Source organism: Equus asinus, chromosome 18 (genome assembly GCF_041296235.1).
Source record: "Equus asinus isolate D_3611 breed Donkey chromosome 18, EquAss-T2T_v2, whole genome shotgun sequence".
Taxonomy (NCBI): domain Eukaryota; kingdom Metazoa; phylum Chordata; class Mammalia; order Perissodactyla; family Equidae; genus Equus; species Equus asinus.
Genome location: NC_091807.1, coordinates 41,755,402 through 41,777,538, shown reverse-complemented (window position 1 = coordinate 41,777,538; position 22,137 = coordinate 41,755,402). Strand labels below are relative to the sequence as shown.

The 22,137-nt window shown below is 48.6% G+C and overlaps 1 protein-coding gene across 1 annotated transcript; it reads left to right on the top strand.

The window, feature by feature from the left end:
* The first annotated feature begins 5,601 nt into the window (after positions 1-5,601).
* SPATC1L (spermatogenesis and centriole associated 1 like) lies at positions 5,602-21,359 on the top strand. The gene is made up of 4 exons (XM_014859826.3): positions 5,602-5,952; positions 12,342-12,692; positions 20,131-20,282; positions 20,779-21,359. The coding sequence occupies exons 1-4, from the start codon at positions 5,751-5,753 to the stop codon at positions 21,103-21,105; spliced, it is 1,032 nt and encodes a 343-aa protein (XP_014715312.3). The 5' UTR covers positions 5,602-5,750; the 3' UTR covers positions 21,106-21,359.
* The last annotated feature ends 778 nt before the right edge of the window (positions 21,360-22,137 follow it).

Below are 22,137 nucleotides of genomic sequence, written 5' to 3'. Positions count from 1 at the left end.
TAGGCTAACTGGTCAGCTTGACTTATTTTTATCTCCATCTGCAGTCTAAGTTTTTATTTGTAATTCACTTTGTCTCAAAAAGGAATTAAGGCTAGAAACATGAGGCAAAGGGAGAAAGGCAGGAAAATCAGATGGGATTGGGAGGGATGTTAGGACATGAGATACATGCCAGGGGTTCTGATTAATTTGCTATTGTTGGCCTCCAAATTTAGTGCTCAACTTCCTGGGAGGCAGCTGGAGAGGAAAATTCAGAGTGTAAGACAAAACCCCTGTAGCTTAGGAGATGTGTATCTCACTGATTGTGGGGGTGGGTCTCATAAGAAAGGGGGTGTCTGGGCTGTTCCTCACTACACCTCTCCATGGGACATCTGGTCACAGCAGAATCCACAAGAGAAGCCCCTCATGGGTAGCTGAGGATGCAACTCTGGAGAGCTGGATAAATTTACTAGGAACGCTGGGGCAGCACTTCTTGAACTTGGGCTCCCCTCGAGGACATGTGACCTTCATGCCTGGCATTTTCACTTGGAATTTCTGGTGTTGTCTCAAAGACCCCCTTTCCTCACTCAAGAGGATGGTGGTGATATGGATAACATCAGAGTTACTTATTTTCTTTAGTGAAAATAATTCAACCATTAATTTATGGTGACTATTATTGATAGCAGATGATTTCCAGCCTTCATTGCCCCAAGGGGTGTCTGACACCCAAGCTTGAGACAAGTCAGGAACAGCTGGTTTACATGGCTTTAGGCAGCCTCAGACACCTACCCCACAGCCAGGCCTTTTATGAGTGTGAGATGCAGTGGGCCTGAGACCATGTTCCCTGATGCCCCTGTGGTTCTTGGGTAGAGGAGCATGGTCTGCACTTGGGCCATCCAGGAGTGAGCGAGTATTGAAATGGCCTGTGGGTGGCCAGAAGATTTAAAAAGAACAGAGCCTCGGTGACCTGTTGGATCGTAGTGGGTGGTCTAACATGTGTAATTGGAGTCCCAGTGAAGGGGGAAGGATGGAAGCAGAAAAACGTGAAGTAGTCATGGCTGAAATGTCCCAAATATGAAATGTATACGCCCACAGATCATGAAGCCCAGCAGACAGATGCAGAATAATCACACAGACCAAAAAACAAGACCAACCACTCCAAAGCATGTCATAATCAAATTGATGAAAAGCAATGATGAATAAGAGTTAAGCAGAAAAACAGAAACGTTACAAACAGGTGAACAAAGATAAAGATGATGCTGACTTCTCATTAGCAGCAATGCAAGTCAGAAGACAATGGAAGGGCGTCTTCAAAGTGTTGAAAGAAAAAAACTGGTTAACTTAAAATTCCATGTTCACAAAAACAAAAATGAAGGCAAATAGACCTTTTCCAGACAAACCAAAGCTGAATGAATTTCCCAGTAGCCTTGCCCCACAAGGAATGTTAAGTTGTTTAGGTTGAAGGGAAGTGATTCCAGATATAGACTCATCTTCACCAGAGAATGAGGAGCACCAGAAACAGTAAGCATGTGATAAGTATAGAAGGCTTTTCACACTTCATTTAAAAAAATTTATTCAAAATATAACGTTTAAAAGCAAAAATAGGAATGGTCTTGCAACATAAGGAGAAGTAAAAGATACGACAACAATCACAGAAAGGATGTTGGAGGATAGTATACTGCTGTGAGATTCTTGCCTCTTATGTGAAGTAGTACATCATGAAGTGCATTATTTAAAGGTAGACTGTGATAAATAAACTTATTATAAACCCAGGAGTAAACGGCTAAGTTAAAAAAGAAGTATATCTAGTAAACTAATAAAGGAGGTAAAATAATCCAAAAGAAGGCAAGAAAAACAAGAACAAAGAACAGATGTGACACACAGAGAACAAATAACAAGATAATAAACTTAAACCCAACTCTTATGGACTGAAATGTGTCCCCCAAAATTCATATGTGACTGCATGTGGATGTAGGGCCTTTAATGAGAGAATTAAATTAAATGAGTTCATAAGGTTGGGGCCCTAATCTGATAGGACTGGTGTCCTTATAAAGAGAAAGAGACACATCAGGAGTGTGCACACACAGAGGAAGACCGTGTGAGGACACATGGAGAAGATGGCATCTGCACACCAAGGAGAGAGGCCCAGGAGAAAACAGCCCTGCCCACACCTGGACCTTGGATTTCTAGCTTCCAGAACTGTGAGAAATTACATTTCTGTTAAGCTACCCAGTCTGTGGTGTTTCCTATGGCAGCCCTTGAAGACTAATAACCAACCATTTAAAGAACCTTATTAACTCTACAAGGCTAAGCACACTGGTTAAAAGGCAGAGATTGTCACACTGGATGAAAAAGCATGACCCATCTATGTTCTCCATATGAATTTTTTTTTTTTTACATCAGTCTAATTTTTTCTATTTTTGTGTGTGTGAGTGGGAGGAAGATTGTCCTAACATCTGTGCTGGTCTTCCTCTATTTTATGTGGGATGTTGCCACAGCATGGCTTAATGAGCACTGTGTAGGTGTGTAGGTCTGCACCTGGGATCTGAATCCACGAACCCTGGGCTGTTGAAACTGGATGCGTGAACTTAACCACTGCACCACGGGGCTGGCCCCAGAAATTTTAAGTATAATGATATAGACAGGGTAAAAGTAAAGGTTTAGAGAAATATATAACAAAAACACTAATAGGAAAGCAAAAGTGCTATATTAATATCAAGGTAGTTTCAGGAAAAGGAATAAATAGTACCAGAAATAAAGAGACTTAATGACAAAATTGTTAGTTCATCAAGAAGACAACAAACCTGAATGTACATGCACCTAATGATCGAGCTTCAAAATATATGAAGCAAAAACTGGTGGAACTGAAGAGAGAATTAGACACATTCACAATAAAGTGGGAGATTTCAATACTTTTCTCAGCAACTGTAGACAAAATCTTCAACCAACTTGAGGTAACTGGCATTTATAGAACACTTCACCTAACATTTTTTCCAAGGACTTGTGGACCGTTCATTAAGATAGACCATATGCTGGCTAATGAGACCAGTCTCAAGAAATTCAAAAGGGTTGAAACCATAGAATGTATTCTCTGACTACAATGGAATTAAATTAGAAATCAGTAAGAATTTAGAAAATCCCAAATATTTGGAAATTAAACAATACACTTCTAAATAACCTATGGTCAAAAATGAAAGCACAAGGGAAATTAGAAAACATTTCAAGGTGAATGAAAATAAAAATATGACATCAAAATTTGTGGAATGTAGTAAAGCAGTGCTTGGAGAAATGTTTACAGGCTTCATTTGAAGGCTGCAATCAGGTTAAAATCAATGATCCAAGTGTCCCCCTTAAGCATCTTAAAACCAAAGTCAGTAGAAGGAAGGAAATACTAGATAAAAGAGTAGACATCAGTGTTACAGAAAATAATGGAGAGGATCAATGCATCCAAAACGTGATGCTTTGAGAAAGTTAACAAGCCTCTAGTTTGATCAAGTAAGAGAAAACAACCTATATCAGGGATGAAAAAAAAGGATCCATCACTACAGATCCTGCAGACATAGTCCAACTTGTCCTGCCGAGCCTGCCATCTTCGTCTGGATCACACTGCTCCCACTTGCCCTGCTTGCATGGCAATATGAATATTTTGGTTTTCTGCCTTGGCTGGATCTGCTTGCCCAGAGGCAGAGGGGCTAATAAGGAAGTGTCGTGAACCACTAGATGCCAGCATTCCACAACATGGACGACATGGGTGCGTGCTTCAAGACATGGGTGTTATCTACATGGAAATTAGAAGAAATGGAAATTTTAAATAGCCTTACATCTATCCAAGAAATTGAATTAGAAATTAAAAACAAACATTACCCAGAAGAAAACTCAAGGCCCAGATGGCTTCACTGGTGAATTTTATCAATCATTTAAGAAAGAAATATCATTCTCACACAAACACCCAGAAGACAGAGGAGGAGGGAACACTTTGCAACTCAACTTGTAATGTCAATATGACCTTGATAGCAAAACCAGACCAAGACATTACAAGAGAAGGAGAGACAGATCAATTTCCCTCACGAACACAGAAAAGACAACAAAATAACAGTAAGTTGAATCCAGTGATATATTAGAAGGATAGTGCGTCATGACCAGAAAACTGGCAGAATGCTGACAGGCTATTTGCTGGAGGGCATATGATGTCGGGAGGGTTTTCTTGGGGTAGGAAAGAAATGGCATTTTAAATACGATAGAAGGAGCCGGGGGGGGGGGGCGGCAGGGAGCCACTCGCGTGCGCACTGGCCTTGTCCTCCGAGTCTGGGGGTGGGGCCATCTGCCCTCGGTCCTGGAAGTTCCTGTGCACCCTTCCTCGGTGGGTGCTGCCCATTCCCGCTGCCCTTGTCTGACATGAGAGCCTGTGGGTCCAGACACTGGTCTGTCTTTGGATGTGTAAGGGACGTTTGGGATTTAGAGATCTTTTTCCCCAAAGCCGGGCTCAAAGCTGTCTTTCCTCAAAGCGACATTATGCTAACTGGGCAGGCTTGGAGAAGCCAAGGCTTTGTTCTGCTTAGAACCACCTCTGCCCACCGCCTGCACCCCAGGTGACCCTCTTGTGGAGCAGGGAAGCCCCAAGCATCGGGCCTGAAGGGGATGGAGAACACACTGCTTCCATTTTTGGATTATGTCCCTTCTCATGAGGGTCAGGAGATGACCCATCTTTCACCTTGCAGCTGCCAAAAAGCACAACCAAGACCTCTATAGCCAGAAAACAGCACTGAGTTTATTTACCTTCCTGAGTCGTCAGTTGGAGGAGGGGGCAGTTGGGGTGGGGTGCATGGTGGTCACACTGAGCGAGGACTGAAATCTGCACTCTGGTAGGACTCCAGGAGCCACAGGTCTGTGTGTGATTGGTTCTGACTGCCCACGTGCCCTGGCCGGGGGTCTTCAGTTGGGTCCACTCATGGTCATGGTCTCAGACACTCAGGGATTGTGGTCTGAGTCGGGATGCTGACGTGCTGCTGGGACCCTTTTCACGAGGGGAACAAGGTCAGCAGGTGGCCTCCAATGCCAGTCCCTTCTGAGCCCTCCCCCAGCTCGCCTCCCTCTGCCCTCACGGCCCCTCCTTCCTCAAGTGTGCATCCCAGGGGGTGCCCTCATAAATGTCTGCACCCCAGACACCTGCCCAGGTTCTGGGGGACCTGACCTGCCTGCTTCTGAGTTGGGAAGCCTCCCTTGCTGTGGGAGGGCCGATGGCACATGGTGGAGGCAGCTCCACAGGTCACCCAGAGCAAAGGTGGAGACCCCCTAGGTCTGCAGACCACACAGCACGGCCGACACCCTCCTCAGCCCAGTGTTCTGGCTGTTCCCAGAATGCGCCAGAACATTCCTGTCTCAGGCCTTGTCATGTGCTGTGCCCTCTGCTGGGCAGCCCTCCCCATGAGTGTCTCAGCACCATCTAGAATTTGTCCAGTCCCGTCTCCTCACATCCCTCCCTGTCTTCTCCTTGGCACCCCCACTTGGCATGAGGTGTTTGCTGCACCTTCTGTGGGCGCTGGCCTCTCTGCTGCCTCTGCGTCTGCCGGTGGGCGCGGCCCAGACACCTGCACGGGGAGGTTGGGGGCCATCGGGCCGGGGCACCGCCGCTTTAAGGGCGACATCACAAGGCTGCGGAAGGCCAGGCGGCCGTGGAACTCCGGGGTCTCAGGCTGTCCCTGGAGCAGCCGTGGGCTCTGGATTTCCACCCCCATGGGGCCACGGGCCCACACGTGAGCACCGAGGACGTGACCATGGCTGAGGGGAGCGAGCTGATGAACAGGCTGATGAGCGAGAACGCAGACCTGAAGAAGCAGGTGCGCCTCATGAAGGAGAACCAGATGCTGAGGCGCCTGCTCAGCGAGAGCTGCCAGGAGAGCTGCAGCCGCGGCGGCCACGACCTCCTCTTCCCCAAGGCGCCCACCTACCCCGAGGACTGCTCCCCTGGGAGTGCAGGTAAGGCTGCCGGCTGGGGCAGCAGGGCCCAGCTGGCTGGTTGGGGGGGGGTCCTGGGCACCCTGCTGTTCCCTCAGGTCTGAGTAAATCAAGCCTGAGGTGCCCATTCTGCCTGTTGTCCTCAGGGAAGGCCCCTCTCTCCTGGCCTCGAAATCTGTACCTGGGAAATGGGTAGGATGGGTCAGTCAGCAGCAGCCACAGCGGTGCTGCCACAGTGGTTAAAACAGGACGCACAGAAGCTCCCGATCTCCAGGTACCCCGAGGTCAGCACCGCGGGGCTGGGCCATCCGGGCAGCTTGCTCTGCTGCATGCATCTCTCTTCTCCGGGGACCATCTGGCTGGCTGGGCGATGCTTGTCTCCTGGTGGGAGCAGGGGTGCCAGCCACACTAGCTTTGAGTCTCTGCTGTATCTCATCTGCTCACATGCCATCAACCAAAGCAAGTCAACTGGCCATCCATGGGTGGGAGGCCCTGCCGGGGCCCCTGGCCTGGTGGGCAGAAGTCCCTGGGAGGAAGCAAGCGTGGAGCCATAATCCAGCTCACCACACAGGATCCACTCCAATGCCCTATGACTTTTTACAGGAAAAATGGGGTCAGACCACTTTCTGCAAAGTAGTTGGTTCTGTTTTAAACATTTTCATGAAAACGTTCCCTTTTCATAAACAGAAAGTACCATTTAGGGCAAGGTTGATGGGCATGACCTTGGTCTCTGAGTGGTTTAGATGTGGACAGTGGATGGACCCCTGCTCCAGTGCTGCTGAGGAGCCCTGTGACCAAGTGAGCTCAGTGTCCCCGGGAAATGGCTGCTACCCACCCTGCCTGGCTGGGGCAGGGCAGAGGATGCACCCCAGCCTGTGTGGTGGCGGTGCTGGAGCGGAAGCCTTCACCGGTGCCTTGCTGACCTGCTGTCTCCATGGATGAGCCACTCGACCGGGCTGTAAAATGTTTTTCCACTGTTGAGGCTGTCTCCAAAGCTGCTGCGGGTTCCCCAGCAGGATGCCCAGGATGCTCCAGGGACTGGCTGCTGGGACCTGTATTGTTTGTGGTCACTTCCTGGAGTGCACCTGAACACCTGCCACCACCTCTGAGCAAGCACAGCCAGTGGAGAAGGCATATGTGAAAGGTGGCTGTCACCCACCAGTGCCCTGCACGGAGCTCGTGGGTGCAAACCCTGTGAGCAAGCGAGTGCACCCATAGGGTGCGAGAGTGCTTCATGTCATCTTGACACCTTCAGCCTCAAGGTGACCTTGAAGAGGGAGCTTGGACAAGCAGGAGGTCCTTGTGGAGGGATGGCAGGAAGAGGAGAGCCACACATCAGGAAGGGCAGTTGGAGAAACCTGAGTCCCCAGGGCCGGGGCAGCTGGAGGGCCCGTGTCCTGAGCTCCCACCAGTGGCCAAGGCACACACTCGTCACTGGACACTTGCTGAGGAGGCGCTGGCCTCAAAGTGCTGTGTCTCTGGGGGTGACATCTTGCAAAGGGTTGGTGCCACCTTCTCAGGCCACTAGGGATGCTGTTGTGCTGTGGCTACAAGAGGCACTTGTCCTCAAGTCTCATGTGACAACAGCACCGTGACAACTGCCAAGAGTCTAGTGCCTTGTGTTGCTTTGTCGTCTTTCATCCCAAGAATTGAGTCAGGCCAGGGCCTGCCCCCAGGGCTCAGAGCCAACTGTGTGGTCAGCAGTGGACAGGAGGTCTGGGGCTGTCCCTCAACTCCCTGCTGTGCCTGGTCGGAAAGGTGCACTCTGCCTCATGCTGTGCTATTCCTAAAGGGCCCCTGTCAGGGTCTGAGTCAGGGCTGAGTCTCCTGGATCATGGCCGAATCCCCTGCCTGGGGGCAAGCCCAGATCTTGCCGGACACCAGTCTTCGGAGGAGCCCCAGACCAAGGCCACCAAGCCTTCCACTGAGAGGCCTCAGAGCCACAGTTGCAGGGCATGGGCCAAGGTCAGCGAGGGCCCCAGCCATACTCAGGGCCATCCCCTTTCCCCGGGGCTCTGGGAAGCTGTGTTCAGGCCTGGCCCCGACTCTCAGCCTTCTGCAGAGGGTGCAGCCTTGGTCTTGGGACTGGAGTTTGGAGAACTGGCAGGAGTTCTTGCACAAGCCACAGACGTTTGTGAACAGAGGGAACCACCACACAGCAATGGCTCACGTTTCCCACTGTCCCTTAGTGTCTGCATTCAAAACAGGATGTGCTTTAAAAACCTGTTTTTCTTATTCAACAATATGCACTCGTGGTAAACTTATAAATATCCCACGAGGAGATAGCATTTAAGGCTGAGCTGTGCTCCTGGCCCCACCCCCAAAGGCAGCCACGGTCAACATTTTCTTGGGTTTCTCCCTGAAAATTTCTTTTTGGAGAGGAAGATTAGCCCTGAGCTAACATCTGCTGCCAATCCTCCTGTTTTTGCTGAGGAAGACTGGCCCTGAGCTAGCATCCGTGCCCATCCTCCTTTACTTTATACATGGGATGCTGCCATGGCATGGCTTGACAAGTGGTGTGTAGGTCCGCACCCGGGATCCGAACCAGCGAACCACAGGCCGCTGAAGTGGAGTGTGTGAACTTAACCACTGTGCCACCGGGCTGGCCCCATTCTCCCTGAAATTTTTGATGGCTATTCACTTGTATATATGGGGATCTGTTTGGTTTATCGAAACATCTGTGGCCCATCACAGAGCCAGGCCTGTCAGTTCTCAGGGCTCCTTGTTATGGGTGGAGGGCAAGACGGTTGTAGACAGTGTTTGAGTCTTCTCTACAGAAGGCTCGCTGCCTCTTTCCCTTTAACATCACGGTACGGTTACTTCTGCGTTGTTCTAAGTGTGTTTTTCAATGGCTGTGTAATACTGCAAAAATCAGATGAACCACAATTTAATGAACTCTTCCCCTTGTGTTTGAAATTACAGTTCTTTCTTACCAGGAGGTGAATAACACAGCAAAAAGAACTCATGTTTAGAGTTATTGCTTTAGGATGTGTTTCCTAAAAGTAGAATCGCTGACTCAGAAAGCAGGTGTAATTTTTTTCACCTTATTTCTTTTTGCTACATTTTTAATGGATTTTTGTCCATTTATTTTTCCGTATACCCCGGGGATGATTACATCCATTGCAGTTATATTAAGCTATTTTTGCTCTCAGTTTCTTCAAGTCTCTTTAGCTATTTCTTACATACAAATCTTTCACATTTATTAGTAAGTTTATTCCTGGAGCACTTTCCGCTATTTGTTCCAATTATGGATGAGATTTCTTTTTCCATTGTATTTTAGAGTCATCAGTGTTGATGTTTGGGAAGCTGTTGATTTGTAAACATCCGTCCTATATCCTATGTCCGGCCACTTCCTAAGTCGTTTGTGTTGTCCATGCATCCTGTCTACGATTGCACTGCTCACAAACTAGTGCATTACGCGAAATGGACAGCACGGGTACTTACTACTCTTGTCTTTATTCCTCAGAACTCTCAGGCTTTGGCAGCCTGCCCCCTAGTCCTCCTGATAGGCAGTAGACAGTTACAGCCCTTCCTGCCCGGGGGGGGCATGCAGTCTGGGTGCTGGGGAAGAGTCCTTCTGGTCCTTACTTTTAAGGAACAAAAAATGGCTCATTTTGTTCAATTTTGGTGACCTCATTTCAGCATGGGAGGAGGTGCCCTCAGCTGCTTCTGTGGCTGGTCTGTGGGGTCTTGTTGCCGCTCCGCTGGGAGACCCCGAGGCTCCTGGCTGTGGCTTGGCTGAGTCTCTGGACTCTGCTCCTGCTGAGTCTGGGCTGTGGCTACACTGCAGGAATCGGCTGTCAGAATTGTGACAATTCATAACCTTAATCAAGCATCTTTTCATGTTTCCAGGCTTCCAACCTCACTTACATCACGTGAGGATTAGGAATTGTTTGGGAACCTGAAAGAACTCACTCGCCCAGCCTGCAGCCCTTTGGAGCATAATTGCTTTAGAATTTCTGGACTTTTCTTCTTTGCTTATTGGTCTGTTTAGATATCCTGGTTCTTATTGAGCCATTTAAAAACAATTTCCTGGAAGAGTTCTACTTTGGTTGAAATTTTCAGTTAATATACAGTTGTATTTAATAGTCTTTTATAATTTAACCATTCTCTTCCTAGTCATTCTTATCACGCTTTTCTCATTTTCAACTTTATTCCTTTATGTTTTCTGTTTCTTTAATGTAGCTTTCCATAGTTTTCTATCTATTGACTTTCCAGAGAGCTGTTTCCCTTTTCTTTCTGCTGTCATTTTCATTGTTTTCTAACTTTTGCTTTCCTTAAGAGTTTCTCTTCAGATCTTGACTTGAATATTTAATTTCTGGTGATTTTAAAAAAGTAATTAAAGGATTTAAGTTACTAATTTCACTCTAAATACAGTTTTAAATGTACTGATATATTAATGTACAGTTTTCTGATTTTCATTATTTCTCAATAATCATTTTTTTCCTATTTTTATTTCTTCCTTGATTTGGTCAATACCTAGGAGAATGCTTTTAACTCTGAGGAGATGGACTTTTCTGTTGACTCTTGTTCATTTATAGTTTTATTATAATGTGGCCTGAAAATATACCTACTTTTTGGACTTGATAGAGGATTTTTAAAAACTTAAAACATTTTTTTTAATGTTGTCATAACCTTATTGCAGGGTTGAGAGTAACAGAGGGGGTCACAATTCACTAAACAGAAGCTGAAAGTGAAGCCCATACCCTCCTGACCACAAAACCCCTTCAAAACGGGCTACAGGTGGGCGCTGGCCCTGTGGCTGAGTGATTAAAGTTCCATGTGCTCTGCTTTGGTAGCCCAGGATGGCGGGTTCAGACCTACACCACTCATCAGCCATGCTGTGGTGGCATCCTACATACAAAATAGAGGAAGATGGGCACAGATGTTAGCTCAGGGCAAATTTTCCTCACCAAAAAAAAAAAGGGGCTGCAGGTGTCACTCTTCCCCAGCTCCCTGACATCGGTTGTCGGTCCTGCCCCTCTACTGGGACAGCCACCTCCTCTGACTGTTTGTGTCCTGAGCGCAGGGCTCCAGACCCCTCTGGGTCCAGCCGGAGGAGGAGCCCCGGCCTGGGGATTCATGCTTGGTAAATTCTGAAAGTTTCTGGGCCGTGTGGTTGGCTGGGGCCAGAGGCTATGAGGCCCTGAGCGGGGCTGCCAACTGACCATGCTGGTCCTGTGGGCAGATGGGACAGGACACATGCTGATGACTCTCCTTGTGAACACTTTTTTCTGGGAGAGCATCGCTGGAGGGAGAGGAGTTGGCTCCTGGCACATTTTAGGATATAATTTTTCAACGTGGCTCTTAAAAAACACTATTTCTCAAATATTTATTTGCCTTATTGCTAGGAAAGCAAATTCATGACATGAGGGTAGAAAAGGATTTCATAAATCACAAAAGAATTGATGAGTTCAATTTAACTACATTAAAATTTTATAAATTCTGCATGACAAGAGTGACCATAAAAATGGTTTAAATATAAGCAACACATTTTATCAACTAGGAATTCGTATGCAGTATACAAAAGGAACTGCTACAAATAATTTTAAAAGACTACCCAACCGAAAAAATGAGCACAGAAAAGGCATAGATAATTCACAGAATGGAAACCTGAGAGGCCAATGAACACAGGAAAGGACATTCACGGTCCCAGGGCTTAGGGAAAAGGCATGTGTTGTCGTCAGCCTGGGCTGTGAATACCGAGGACAGATGAGAGTGCGGTGTTGGAGGCCGCTGGTGGGCATGGAACTGCCACTGCTGTTGTAGAAAGCTAGGAGAGTTGAACACACACACCTGAGCCCTGATATAGACACCAGAAGGCAGTGCTGTGAACAAGGAGGCATCAAAGGATGCTGATGACAGCTTTGCTTTTACAGGGAAATCTGGAAACAGCCCCATCTGCATCAATAGGGTAATGGATGAAAAAATTGCTGTGTGTGTGTGCGTGGCATATGTGCCAAGAAATGAGTAAATGAACCATATAGCTACCAAATGAATTAACATGGATAAATCTCAAAAAAGGTAGTGCTGCAGCAAAAAGATATGTTGCAGAATAAAACATGGACAGGATTATCTCATTTATTTAAAATTTAAAAAGCGTATAAAAGTCACTATGTTATATTGAGCATGGATGCACAGGTGGGTAGGAAGTGTAGGGGGGCATGTGTGCTCACTGTGCCCATAAACCCAAGGCTGGTGGCTTCCTTGAGCAGGAGCCGGTGCACACGGCCGCTTCACCTACCTGTCACCTTCTCCAGGGGAAGGGGAGGGCTCTGAAGCATGGGGGATGTGGGCAGGTGTCAGAGCCTAGGCTGGGCCTGCGAGCGTTCTCGAAGTAATCTCTATGCTTCTCAGGGATGTTTTAGGATCATCAGCCTGACTTCTTGTCCCTGTCCTCCCTGTCCCAGTTCCAGACTTTGGAAGGTTTGCCAGTGTCCCTGAAGCGCCCTCCCAGCTGCAGACGTCCTCCCTTGAGGACCTGCTGTGCTCGCACGCCCCCCTTTCCAGCGAGGATGACACCTCCCCCGGCTGTGCAACCTCCGCCCAGGCGCCCTTCAAGGCTTTCCTCAGCCCCCTGGAGCTGCGTGCGCCCCGTGGCGCTGATAGGAAGCTGTCCCCACTCCTGAGTCCCTTGCAGGATCCGCTGGTGGACAAGACCCTGCTGGAGCCCAGGGAGATGGTCCGGCCCAAGAAGGTGTGCTTCTCAGAGAGCAGCCTGCCCTCCGGGGACAGGACCAGGAGGAGCTACTACCTGAACGGTAACCACCAGGAGGGGCACCGGTGCAGCACTTGGCAGGGGTTAGGGGTGACGGGACGGGGAGGATGGCCGCCCTTGGGGGGAGGGGTTGGGTGGCCCTGCTGGGCACAACTTCTCCATCCAGCCACACAGAGGGAGGAAAGTGTGGCTGGGAGGCCAGGGTCCAGGGCTGTGTCTGTTCAAATCTTTTGCCCATTAAAAAAATTGACTTGCCTATCTTTCTAAGGTCAAGTTGTAAAAGTTCTTTATATGTTCTGGATGCAAGTCCTTTTTTAGTTATATGTTTTGCAAATATGGTCTCCAAGTCTTTGGCTTTTCCATTTTCATAACAGTATTTTTTGAAGAGCAAACTATTTAATAAAGTCCAGTTTATTGATTTTTTTCTTTTATATAGTTCATGCTTTTTGTGTCCTATTTAAGAAATCTTTGCCAAACTCAAGGTCACAAAGATTCTCTCCAATGTGTTCTTCTAGAAGTTTTATAGTTTTAGGTTTTACAAATAGGTTTCTGATCAATTTCGAGTCAATTTTTGTACAGGGTGTAAGGTTTGCATTAGATATCCACTTGGTCCAGTGCCAGTGTTTGAAAAGATGATCCTTTTCCTGTTGAATTGCTGTGACACTTTTGTCAAAAAGCAATCATCCATATAAGTATGAATGTACTTCTGGATTCTCCATGCTGGTCTGTCTGTGTCTGTGTTGATTCCCATAAACTTTGTCTTGATTCTAGTAGCATTATAATAAGGCTGTAAATCAGGTAAGTGTAAGTTCTTCAACTTTGTTTTCCCTTTTCAAAGTTGTTCTGGCTATTCTGGGCCCTTTGCATTTTCAGATGAATTTTGGAATCAACTTGTCCATTTCTATAAAAAAAGCTTGTTGAGATTTTGATAGGGGTTGTCCTGGATCTACAGATAAAGTAGATCAATTTTCAGAGAAACGACACCTTAACAATATTGAAGAATCTGGGGTTGTTCCAGTGGCGCAGCGGTTAAGTGCGCACATTCCGCTTCAGCGGCCCGGGGTTTGCCAGTTTGGATCCCGGGTGCGGACATGGCACCGCGTGGCAAGCCATGCTGTGGTAGGCGTCCCACATATAAAATAGAGGAAGATGGGCATGGATGTTGGCTCAGGGCCAGTCTTCCTCAGCAAAAAGAGGAGGATTGGCAGCAGATGTTAGCTCAGGGCTGATCTTCCTCAAAAAAAAAACACAACAAAAAACCAATATTGAAGCTTCAGATTTGTGAACACATAAATATCTCTCCATTTATTTAGTCTTTAAAAATACCCCTAGCAATGTTTTATAGTTTTCTATCTATGGGTCTTGCTCATTTTTACTGAATTTACCCCTTAGTATTTTATATTTTTGATGCTATAATAAATAGTATTGTTTTCATCAAATACATTTCTGATTGTTTCTAGTATATAATAACACAACAGATTTTTGTATATTGACCCCTGTGATGGTCAGTTTTGTTTCTCAACTTGACTGGACCATGAAGTGCCTAGATATTTGGTCAAACATTATTCTGGGTATTTCTTTGAGGCTGCTTTTGAATGAGTTTAATATTTAAATTAATAGACTGAGTAAAGCAGATTGCCCTCCCTTAATGTGGGTGGGCCTCATCCAATCAGTTGAAGGCCTGAATAGGGCAAAAGGGCTGACCATCTCCCAAGGAAGAGAGAATTCCTCCTGCCTGACTGCCTTTGGACTCCAACTGAAACATCAGCTCCTCTTGGGTCTCAGCCCTGCCAGCCTTCAGACTGGAACCACACTATTGGTTTTCTTGGTTCTCATACCTTCAAACTCAGGCTGGAACTACATCATCAGGTCCCCTGGGTCTCCAGCTCAGTGATCCACCTTGCAGATCTTGGGACTTGCCTGGCTCCATAGTCGCATGAGCCAGTTCCCTATAATAAACAACCCCCCCCCCCCACACGCCCTGTTGGTTCCATTTCCGTTTCTCTGGAGAACCCTGACAAATTGCATCCTGCAGTCTTACTCAACCCACTTATTTGTTCTAGTAGCTTCTGTGTAGATTCCTTAGGATAGATGATCATGCCATTTGTGAATACAGACAACTTTACTTTTTCATTTCTAATCTGCGTGCCTTTTGCTTCCTTTTCTTGTCTTATTACATTGACTAGAACCTATAGAACAATGTTGAATAGGAGTGGTGACAGAGGGCATTCTTGTCTTTCCCTGATTTAGGGGGAAACATTCAATCTGTCACTATTAAGTATGATGTTAGCTAAGGTTTTTGTCGATACCCTTTGGCAGGTTGAGGAAGTTCCCTTTAATTCTTAGTTTGCTTAAAGTTCTCATGAATGGGTGTTGGATTTTGTTGAATGCTTTTTCTGCATCTATCAAGATGAGCTTTTAGTTTTCATTTCTAGTCTGTTAATATGGTAAATTACACTGGTTGATTTTGAATTGTAAACCAGCCTTTATTCCTGAGATAAACTCTACTTAGTCATGATGTATTATTTTTTTTGTATTGTTGGATTTAATCTGTTAAATGTTTGTTAAGAATTTTTGCTGTCTGTGAGGGATATCAGTCTATGGTTTTCTTGTAATGTCTTTTTCTGGTTTTGGTGTCAGGTTGATGTTGGCTTCAATGAATGAGGTGAAAATTATTCCATCCTCTTTAATTATCTAGCAGAGTTTGTGTAGAACTGGTATTACTTCTTAGGTGTTTGGTAAAGTGCAGCACTGAAACGCCCTGAGCCTTGAATTTTCTTCGTAGGAATGTTTCCCCTGACAAGTTCGGTTTCCTTAGTTGACATAAGGCTGTTCAGATGATCTGTTTCTTCTTGAGTGAGCTTTGGGAGTTTGCTCACAAAAGTGAGCTTCTACGTCTTTTAAGAATTGGTCCATTTCATCTAAGTTGTCAAATTTATTGGCATAAAGTTGTACCTAATATTCTGTTATTATCCTCTTGATGTCTGTAGGATCTGCCATCTCTAATTTCTGCTGGTGGTAATTTTTATCTTCTTTTTTTCCTGAATAAGTCTGGTTAGAGGTTTATCAATTTTATTGACTTTTTTATTTGAAGAATAGGTTTTTGGCTGGATTTTGGAAGGCCCAGTTTGGACTAGAAATGATTTCTAGAATATTTCAGGTGTAGCTTGTTTCTTCCACCTAATTTATGCTTTGGGGGCATGGGAAGAGAAACTGATTCCTGATGAGAAAAACATCTTACTATCGAAGGGGGGGTTTGCGCCCTGCTCCACCATGCCCCTTATCTGCCCTAACTTGCTTCTGTGCAGTGTATTAATTCCTGGATACTTTCTGCAGCCTTGCAAAGTGATTAGGGAAGGCGTACACTGGAAACTGCAAAACACCATAGACGGGCCAGCCCCATGGCCGAGTGCTTGGGTTCGTGTGCTCCGTTTCCATGGCCCAGGGTTTTGCCGGTTTGGATCCTGGGTGCAGACATGGCACTGCTCATCAAGCCATGCTGAGGTGGCATCCCACATGGCACAACCAGAGGCACTCACATCTAGAGTATACAACTATGTACTGGGGGCTTTGGGGAGAAGAAGAAGAAGGAAAAAAAAGAAGATGGGCAACAGATGTTAGCTCTGGTGCGAAACTTTAAAAACAAACAAACAAAAACCACTGTAGAAAGAAGTTAAAGAAGACCTAAAGAAATTGGAAAATATCTTGTGTTCATGGATTAGAAGACTAGTGTCCTTAAGATGGCAAAACTCCCCAAATTGATCTATAAATTTCAATACAATCCCTATCAAAATCCCAGCTGGCTTCTTTGCAGAAATTGACAAGCTGATCCTAAAATTCAGATAGAAATGCTATAAACCCAGAATAGGCAAAACAGTCTTGAAAAAGGAAAACAAAATTGGAGGACTCGCACTTCCCACTTTCAAAACTTAGTATAAAGCTACAGAAATCAACTGTGTGGTAGTCATAAGGATAGACATACAGATTGATGAAATAGAACTGAGTCCAGAAATATACCCGTGCGTTTATGGATTTGATGTTTGACAAAAGTACCAAGACAATTCGATGGAGAGAGAATGGTCTTTTCAACAAATGGTGCTGAGACAAGCGGCCACCCCCATGCAAAGAATGAAGCTGGACTGCACACCACGGATGAAAATTAACTCAAAATGGATCAAAGACTTAAGAGACCTAAAAGAGCTAAAACCATAAGCTCTTAGAAGAAAACATAGAGATAAATCCTATGACCTTGGATTTGGCAATAGATTCTTGGATGTGACACCAAAAGCATGAGCAACAACAACAGCCAAACAGATACATTGGACTTTATCAAAAGTAAAAACTTTGGTGTTTCAAAGGAACACATTTCAAGAAAGTGAAAAGTCAACCCACAGAATGGGAGAAAATATCTGTAAATCATGTATTTGATAAAGGACTACTATGCAGAATATATAAAGAACTCTTACAACTCAACAGTAAAAAGACAAACAATCCAATTAAAAATGGGCAAAGAACTTGAACGGACATTTCCCCAAAGGAAATATACAAATGGCCGACGAGCACGTGAAAAGATGCTCAATATCATCAGTCATCAGCAAAATGCAAATGAAAACTGCAGTGACACACACTTCACACCCACAAGGATGGCTGGAATCAAAAAGATGGACAATAACATGCTGGCAAGGATGTGGAGAAATTGGAACACACACACACTGCCACTGTGGAAACAGTTTGGCCATTCCTCAAAAAGTTAAACATAGAGTTACCATGTGACCCAACAATTCCGTTCCTAAGTGTGCATCCAAAAGAACTGAAAGCATTTGTCCACACCAAGGTTTTTATGTGAATGTTCATAGCAGCGTTATTCATAATAGCCAAAAAGTGGGAGCAACCCAAATGCCTGTCAACAGTGACTGGATAAGCAGAATGTGATCCCTCCGTGCAGTGGAATAGTATTCAGCCATAAATAGGAGTAAAGTTCTGATACGTGCTTCCATATGGATGGACCTCAGAAACATTATGCTGAGTGAAAGCTGGACACAAAAGTCCACAACTGTATGATTCCACTTACATGGAATGTTCAGAATAGATAAACCCATGCGGATAGACAGTAGATTAGCGGTTGCAGGGGCCGGCCCAGGGAGGGGATTTATGAGTGCCTGCTAATGGGTACAGGTTTTTTGGGTTTTTTTGGTGATGAAAATGTTTTGTAATTAGATTGTGGAGATGGTTGTACAATTCTGTGAATATAGTAAAAACTGCTGAATTCATACTTTAAAAGAGTGAATTTTATAGTATGTGATTTATGTCTCAACAAAAAAATTTAGGAGTGATTGGGGAAGCAGTGTCCCCTAAGGCTGAGTTCCTTTGTCTGTAAGTGGGGTCTGAGCCCCCCTCGGAGGGTCATTGTGAGGACGAATCAAGTCACGGAAGGACTGGAAAATGCTCCTGGAGGGAGGAGACAGTCGTGGCTAGGTTGGTCGCTGGCTCGTCTTGCGGGTACCTCTGTGGGATCCCACTAGGAACCCCCCTCCTGGTTTAACCCTGAGGTCCAAAGGCTCGTTGGAAGCCGTCACCTGTCCTGCTGCTCCAGCTGCCTGAGCAGCCGCCGCATCACTTTCTCGACACCCTCTGTGGTACCGTTTCCACAGGGCCACCCAGCACTTCTCCTGGCCCTCAGAACCTGGCCCTCTGCCCCAGCTCATCTCCTGCTTCCCCACTCTGTGACCTGCGACCCCAGGACCCCACAACCCTGTGGCCCTCAGGAGGTTCTGGGTCTTGTGGCTTGAGCGATGCCCCCTGCCTGGGGCATCTGCCACCTGTGGCCCCTCTGTCACCTTACCGCCACCTGCAGAGCCCTCCACCCTGTGACCTGGACCGTCTCGAATGCGCTGAGTGCCTGCATGTGCTTGGCCAGTAAGTGGAAGGACGGGCACCCCTGGGCCTATTCCGATGTCCACCCAGCAGCCTGTCTAGAAAGGAGGAGGCCCATCACCTGGACTTCATAAGCCCACGCTGACTGGCCATTACGTGCTGGGAGTGGCCGTCACGTTCCTGTGGTAGGTGACCAAGTGGTTACCTGGACACGGTCACAGGATGGGGCCGAAGGAGGGTGAACAACTGCCCGAGGTCACAGGCAGTTTGTCCCGGAGCCCGGCCATAGAGATGGCCGCTCAGGAAGTTCTTCTGGGCTGGTCTCAGAGCAGCTGGGTGACCCCCAAGGCTACAGAGCACAGCCAGTGAGGGTGTGGAGTCAGAGCCCACCTCTCTGCGTGGTGTGGGGTGTCCTGAGTGTCTGTGGGTGGCAGGACCTGGGGGCTGGCTCTCCATGCAGAGCACCCAGCCTGTTCACGCACTGCCTGCCCGCTGGGCGGACTGAGCAGGGTCGCACCTGGCTGACACCTTGGGGATTGGATCATGGTCAGGTCTGGAAGGGTTCCAGGGGCTTTTGCAAAGCCTTGAGACGGGGCATCTGCATGGATGCAAGAGCAGGCAATGGGAGTGCCGGCCGTGTGGAGCAGGTGGTCGGTGGGTCGGCGTCCTGGCTGTGAGCACCTGGCTGACCCAGGCCAGCCTTCCCTTGCTGTGCTGTCTCAATTCCCAAGGCCTCTGACAGTCACGGTTGGCAGCGCGGTTCTCTGAGCACACGGCTTTGGGGGATATTGACAATTGTTTGCCGAATGACTAGGATGGCAGCAGAGGCTGCATGGGGAGGTTTGGAAGCAGGTTTTGGAGGGGACAGTGGTTGATGTGCCGGCTAATGTTGGGGAAACAGTTACACAGAATCTGCTGCCAGTCCAGCAATCCTGCCCACAAACATGGGGAGGAAAGTTTTCTTATCGAGTAACGTCGTGAGAGCAGCACGGATGTGCAGAGGTTGCCGAGATGACAGAATCCCTCCTTCTGCGTAGGTGGCCGGGCTGGCCCCATACATGCGTCACACACATGTTCCCAGGTTGACCCTGCCCTTGGGTGGGGGACCCACCCGGCCCACCCGAGTCTACCTGGTGGGGGTGGGGCCTCTGTGATAAGCAGGGGTTACACCTCGACCTCGTGCCTGGGCAGACTCCTCGCTGACAGGGGGACAAGGACAGCAATCCTATGCTGTAAAATAGGCTTTTACAATGTTTACGTCCATCTCAAAGGGACAGAGAAGGGACTTCGGACCACAGGTTCCTCAGAGAACACTGAGAAAAGGGAGGAGAGGAAAGGTCTGCCCTTTGGGAACAGAAAATGCAGTTTTCTTTTAACTTTGTGTTTACCCCACAGTGGGGTGCGGGAGGCGGGCACCCCCAACGTCCATCTTGAACAGGCCCTTTGGGAAGCCACGCAGGGGCCCCAGAGCCTTTGCCCCAAACCCACAGCGGTGTGCTCAGGTTGGTCCTTTCCCTACCGTGGATCCTGGAGCTCGGGCAGGAGGGGGCGGGCGGCCCTCGACCTCGGCGTCCATCCGGCCCATCTCCACGCCCCGCTCCCCGCAGAGATCCAGAGCTTTGCCAGCGCAGAGAAGGACGGGCGCATCGTTGGGGAGATCGCCTTCCAGCTGGACCGGCGCATCCTGGCCTTCGTCTTCCCGGGGGTGACCCGGCTCTACGGCTTCACCGTGTCCAACATCCCTGAGAAGATCAAGCAGGTGCGTCTCCTTGCCTGGGGTCCCCTCCTTGCCCCAGGTCCCCTCACTGCCCCAGGGGAGGGTCCCCTAGCTGCCCTCTCACCTGTGGTGCCCACACAGCTGTTGGCTCGGGCACGGCTGCGGGGTCTCTGAGGCACACGGGCCATGGGGTGTGATGAGCACCTCTGCCGGTGCTGTCTGCCTTGTGGCCTGGGACGGTCTCAGGAGGGCTGCCAAGACACAGAGCACTTGATACTCAGTCCTGCCTGGCAAGTTGCCTCCTCTGCACCGGGGGTGGAGCTCCAGCTCTTGTCGCTGGCACTGTCACTGGAGGGGATCTGGGAGACTTGGTTCTGCCGGGATGGGGTGCTTGGCTCTGGGCCTCAGTTTCCCCATCTACGTGGCTTTATTCATGCAAATCTGGTCACTGTCCCTGCCCTGGCCTTGAGTCTCGCCTCAGCCTCCCGTGGTGGGGCGATGTGGCCTGGCCCCACCCGCCCTTACGCTGTGCCCCCAGACGTCCATCAAGTCCCTGGACGGCTCCGTGGATGAGAAGAAGCTGCGTGAGCTGACGCACCGCTACCTGACGCTAACGGCGCGCCTGGAGAAGCTGGGCTACAACCGCGAGGTGCACCCCGTGTTCAGCGAGTTCCTCATCAACACCTACGGCATCCTGAAGCAGCGACCGGACCTGCGTGCCAACCCGCTGCACAGCAGCCCGGCCGCCCTGCGCAAGCTGGTCATCGACATCGTGCCCCCCAAGTTCCTGGGCGACTCGCTGCTGCTGCTCAACTGCCTGTGTGAACTCTCCAAGGAGGACAGCCGGCCGCTCTTCGCCTGGTGAGCCCGCACCCGCACGCCCTCCCTGCAATAAACGTGTTTGTTCCAAACCCGGGGGCCGCCGTGCCTCCTGCGCGTCCCCTCTGGCCGGGGGCAAGGGCTGTGTCCTGAGGGAGCGCCCAGGGCCGCAGGCAGGCGCCCGGCGCTGGAATAGGCACCGGGCACAGACCGGGCCAGGCACCCCAGGGTGCCCACAGCCTCCTGCGCCCACACCTGTGCGGCTCTGTCACAGTTCATTAAAATCATCTGTTACTTGTTTGCCTCTACCTTTGGCTCTTTGAGGGCATGGAGAGCGCCTTGGTCACTGCTGGGCCGCAGGAGGCGCCCACCAGCATTTGTGAAATGAAGCCTGGACAGAGCCGGGAGGGGCTGCGGCTCGGGCAAGGCCCCCAGACCCCCAACCTCAAGGACCTTCCTCTGCACCATCCTCAGAGGTCTCAGTTCCTCCCCTTGAAAGGCCAGCAGGTCCTGTCCCAACTTGGGTTACCCCAAGCACAGAGCCTGAGGCAAGGATTCGGGCATAGGCAGGACAGCTATAGAATCTGCAGGGCCACGTGCAAAATGAAAATGCAGGCCCCTTGTTCAAAAGTTAGGAATTTCAAGATGGTGACAGCTGAGTGTTACACTGAGTGGGCCCATGCACCTGCATGGGTTCCCCCGGGGAGTCAATTTATCTGGGAGGTGATTCAGTGCACCTGTCCCCCTGCCCTGCTGGAGCCTTCCAGGCCATGTCTCTCCTGAAGTCTAGAGGACGGGTGGCCTCCTGGGCCCCACGGTCAGGACCAGGGCCTGGCACTGGCGCCTTCCTGGGGCTTTGCTTTGCATGGAGGGTCTCCGGTCACTTCTCTGCTATGGGTTTGAGGATGAAGCTGTTGGGGTTTCTGGGCCAACCTCTATGTGGAGTGACCTTGGTCCTCACCGCCCAGTGTGTCCCAGACGCCACAGCACCTTAGGACCATGTCTTAGTCAGCTCGAGCTGTGGTAACAAATACCACAGACGGGGCGGCTTAAACCACAGACATTGATCGTCTCCCAG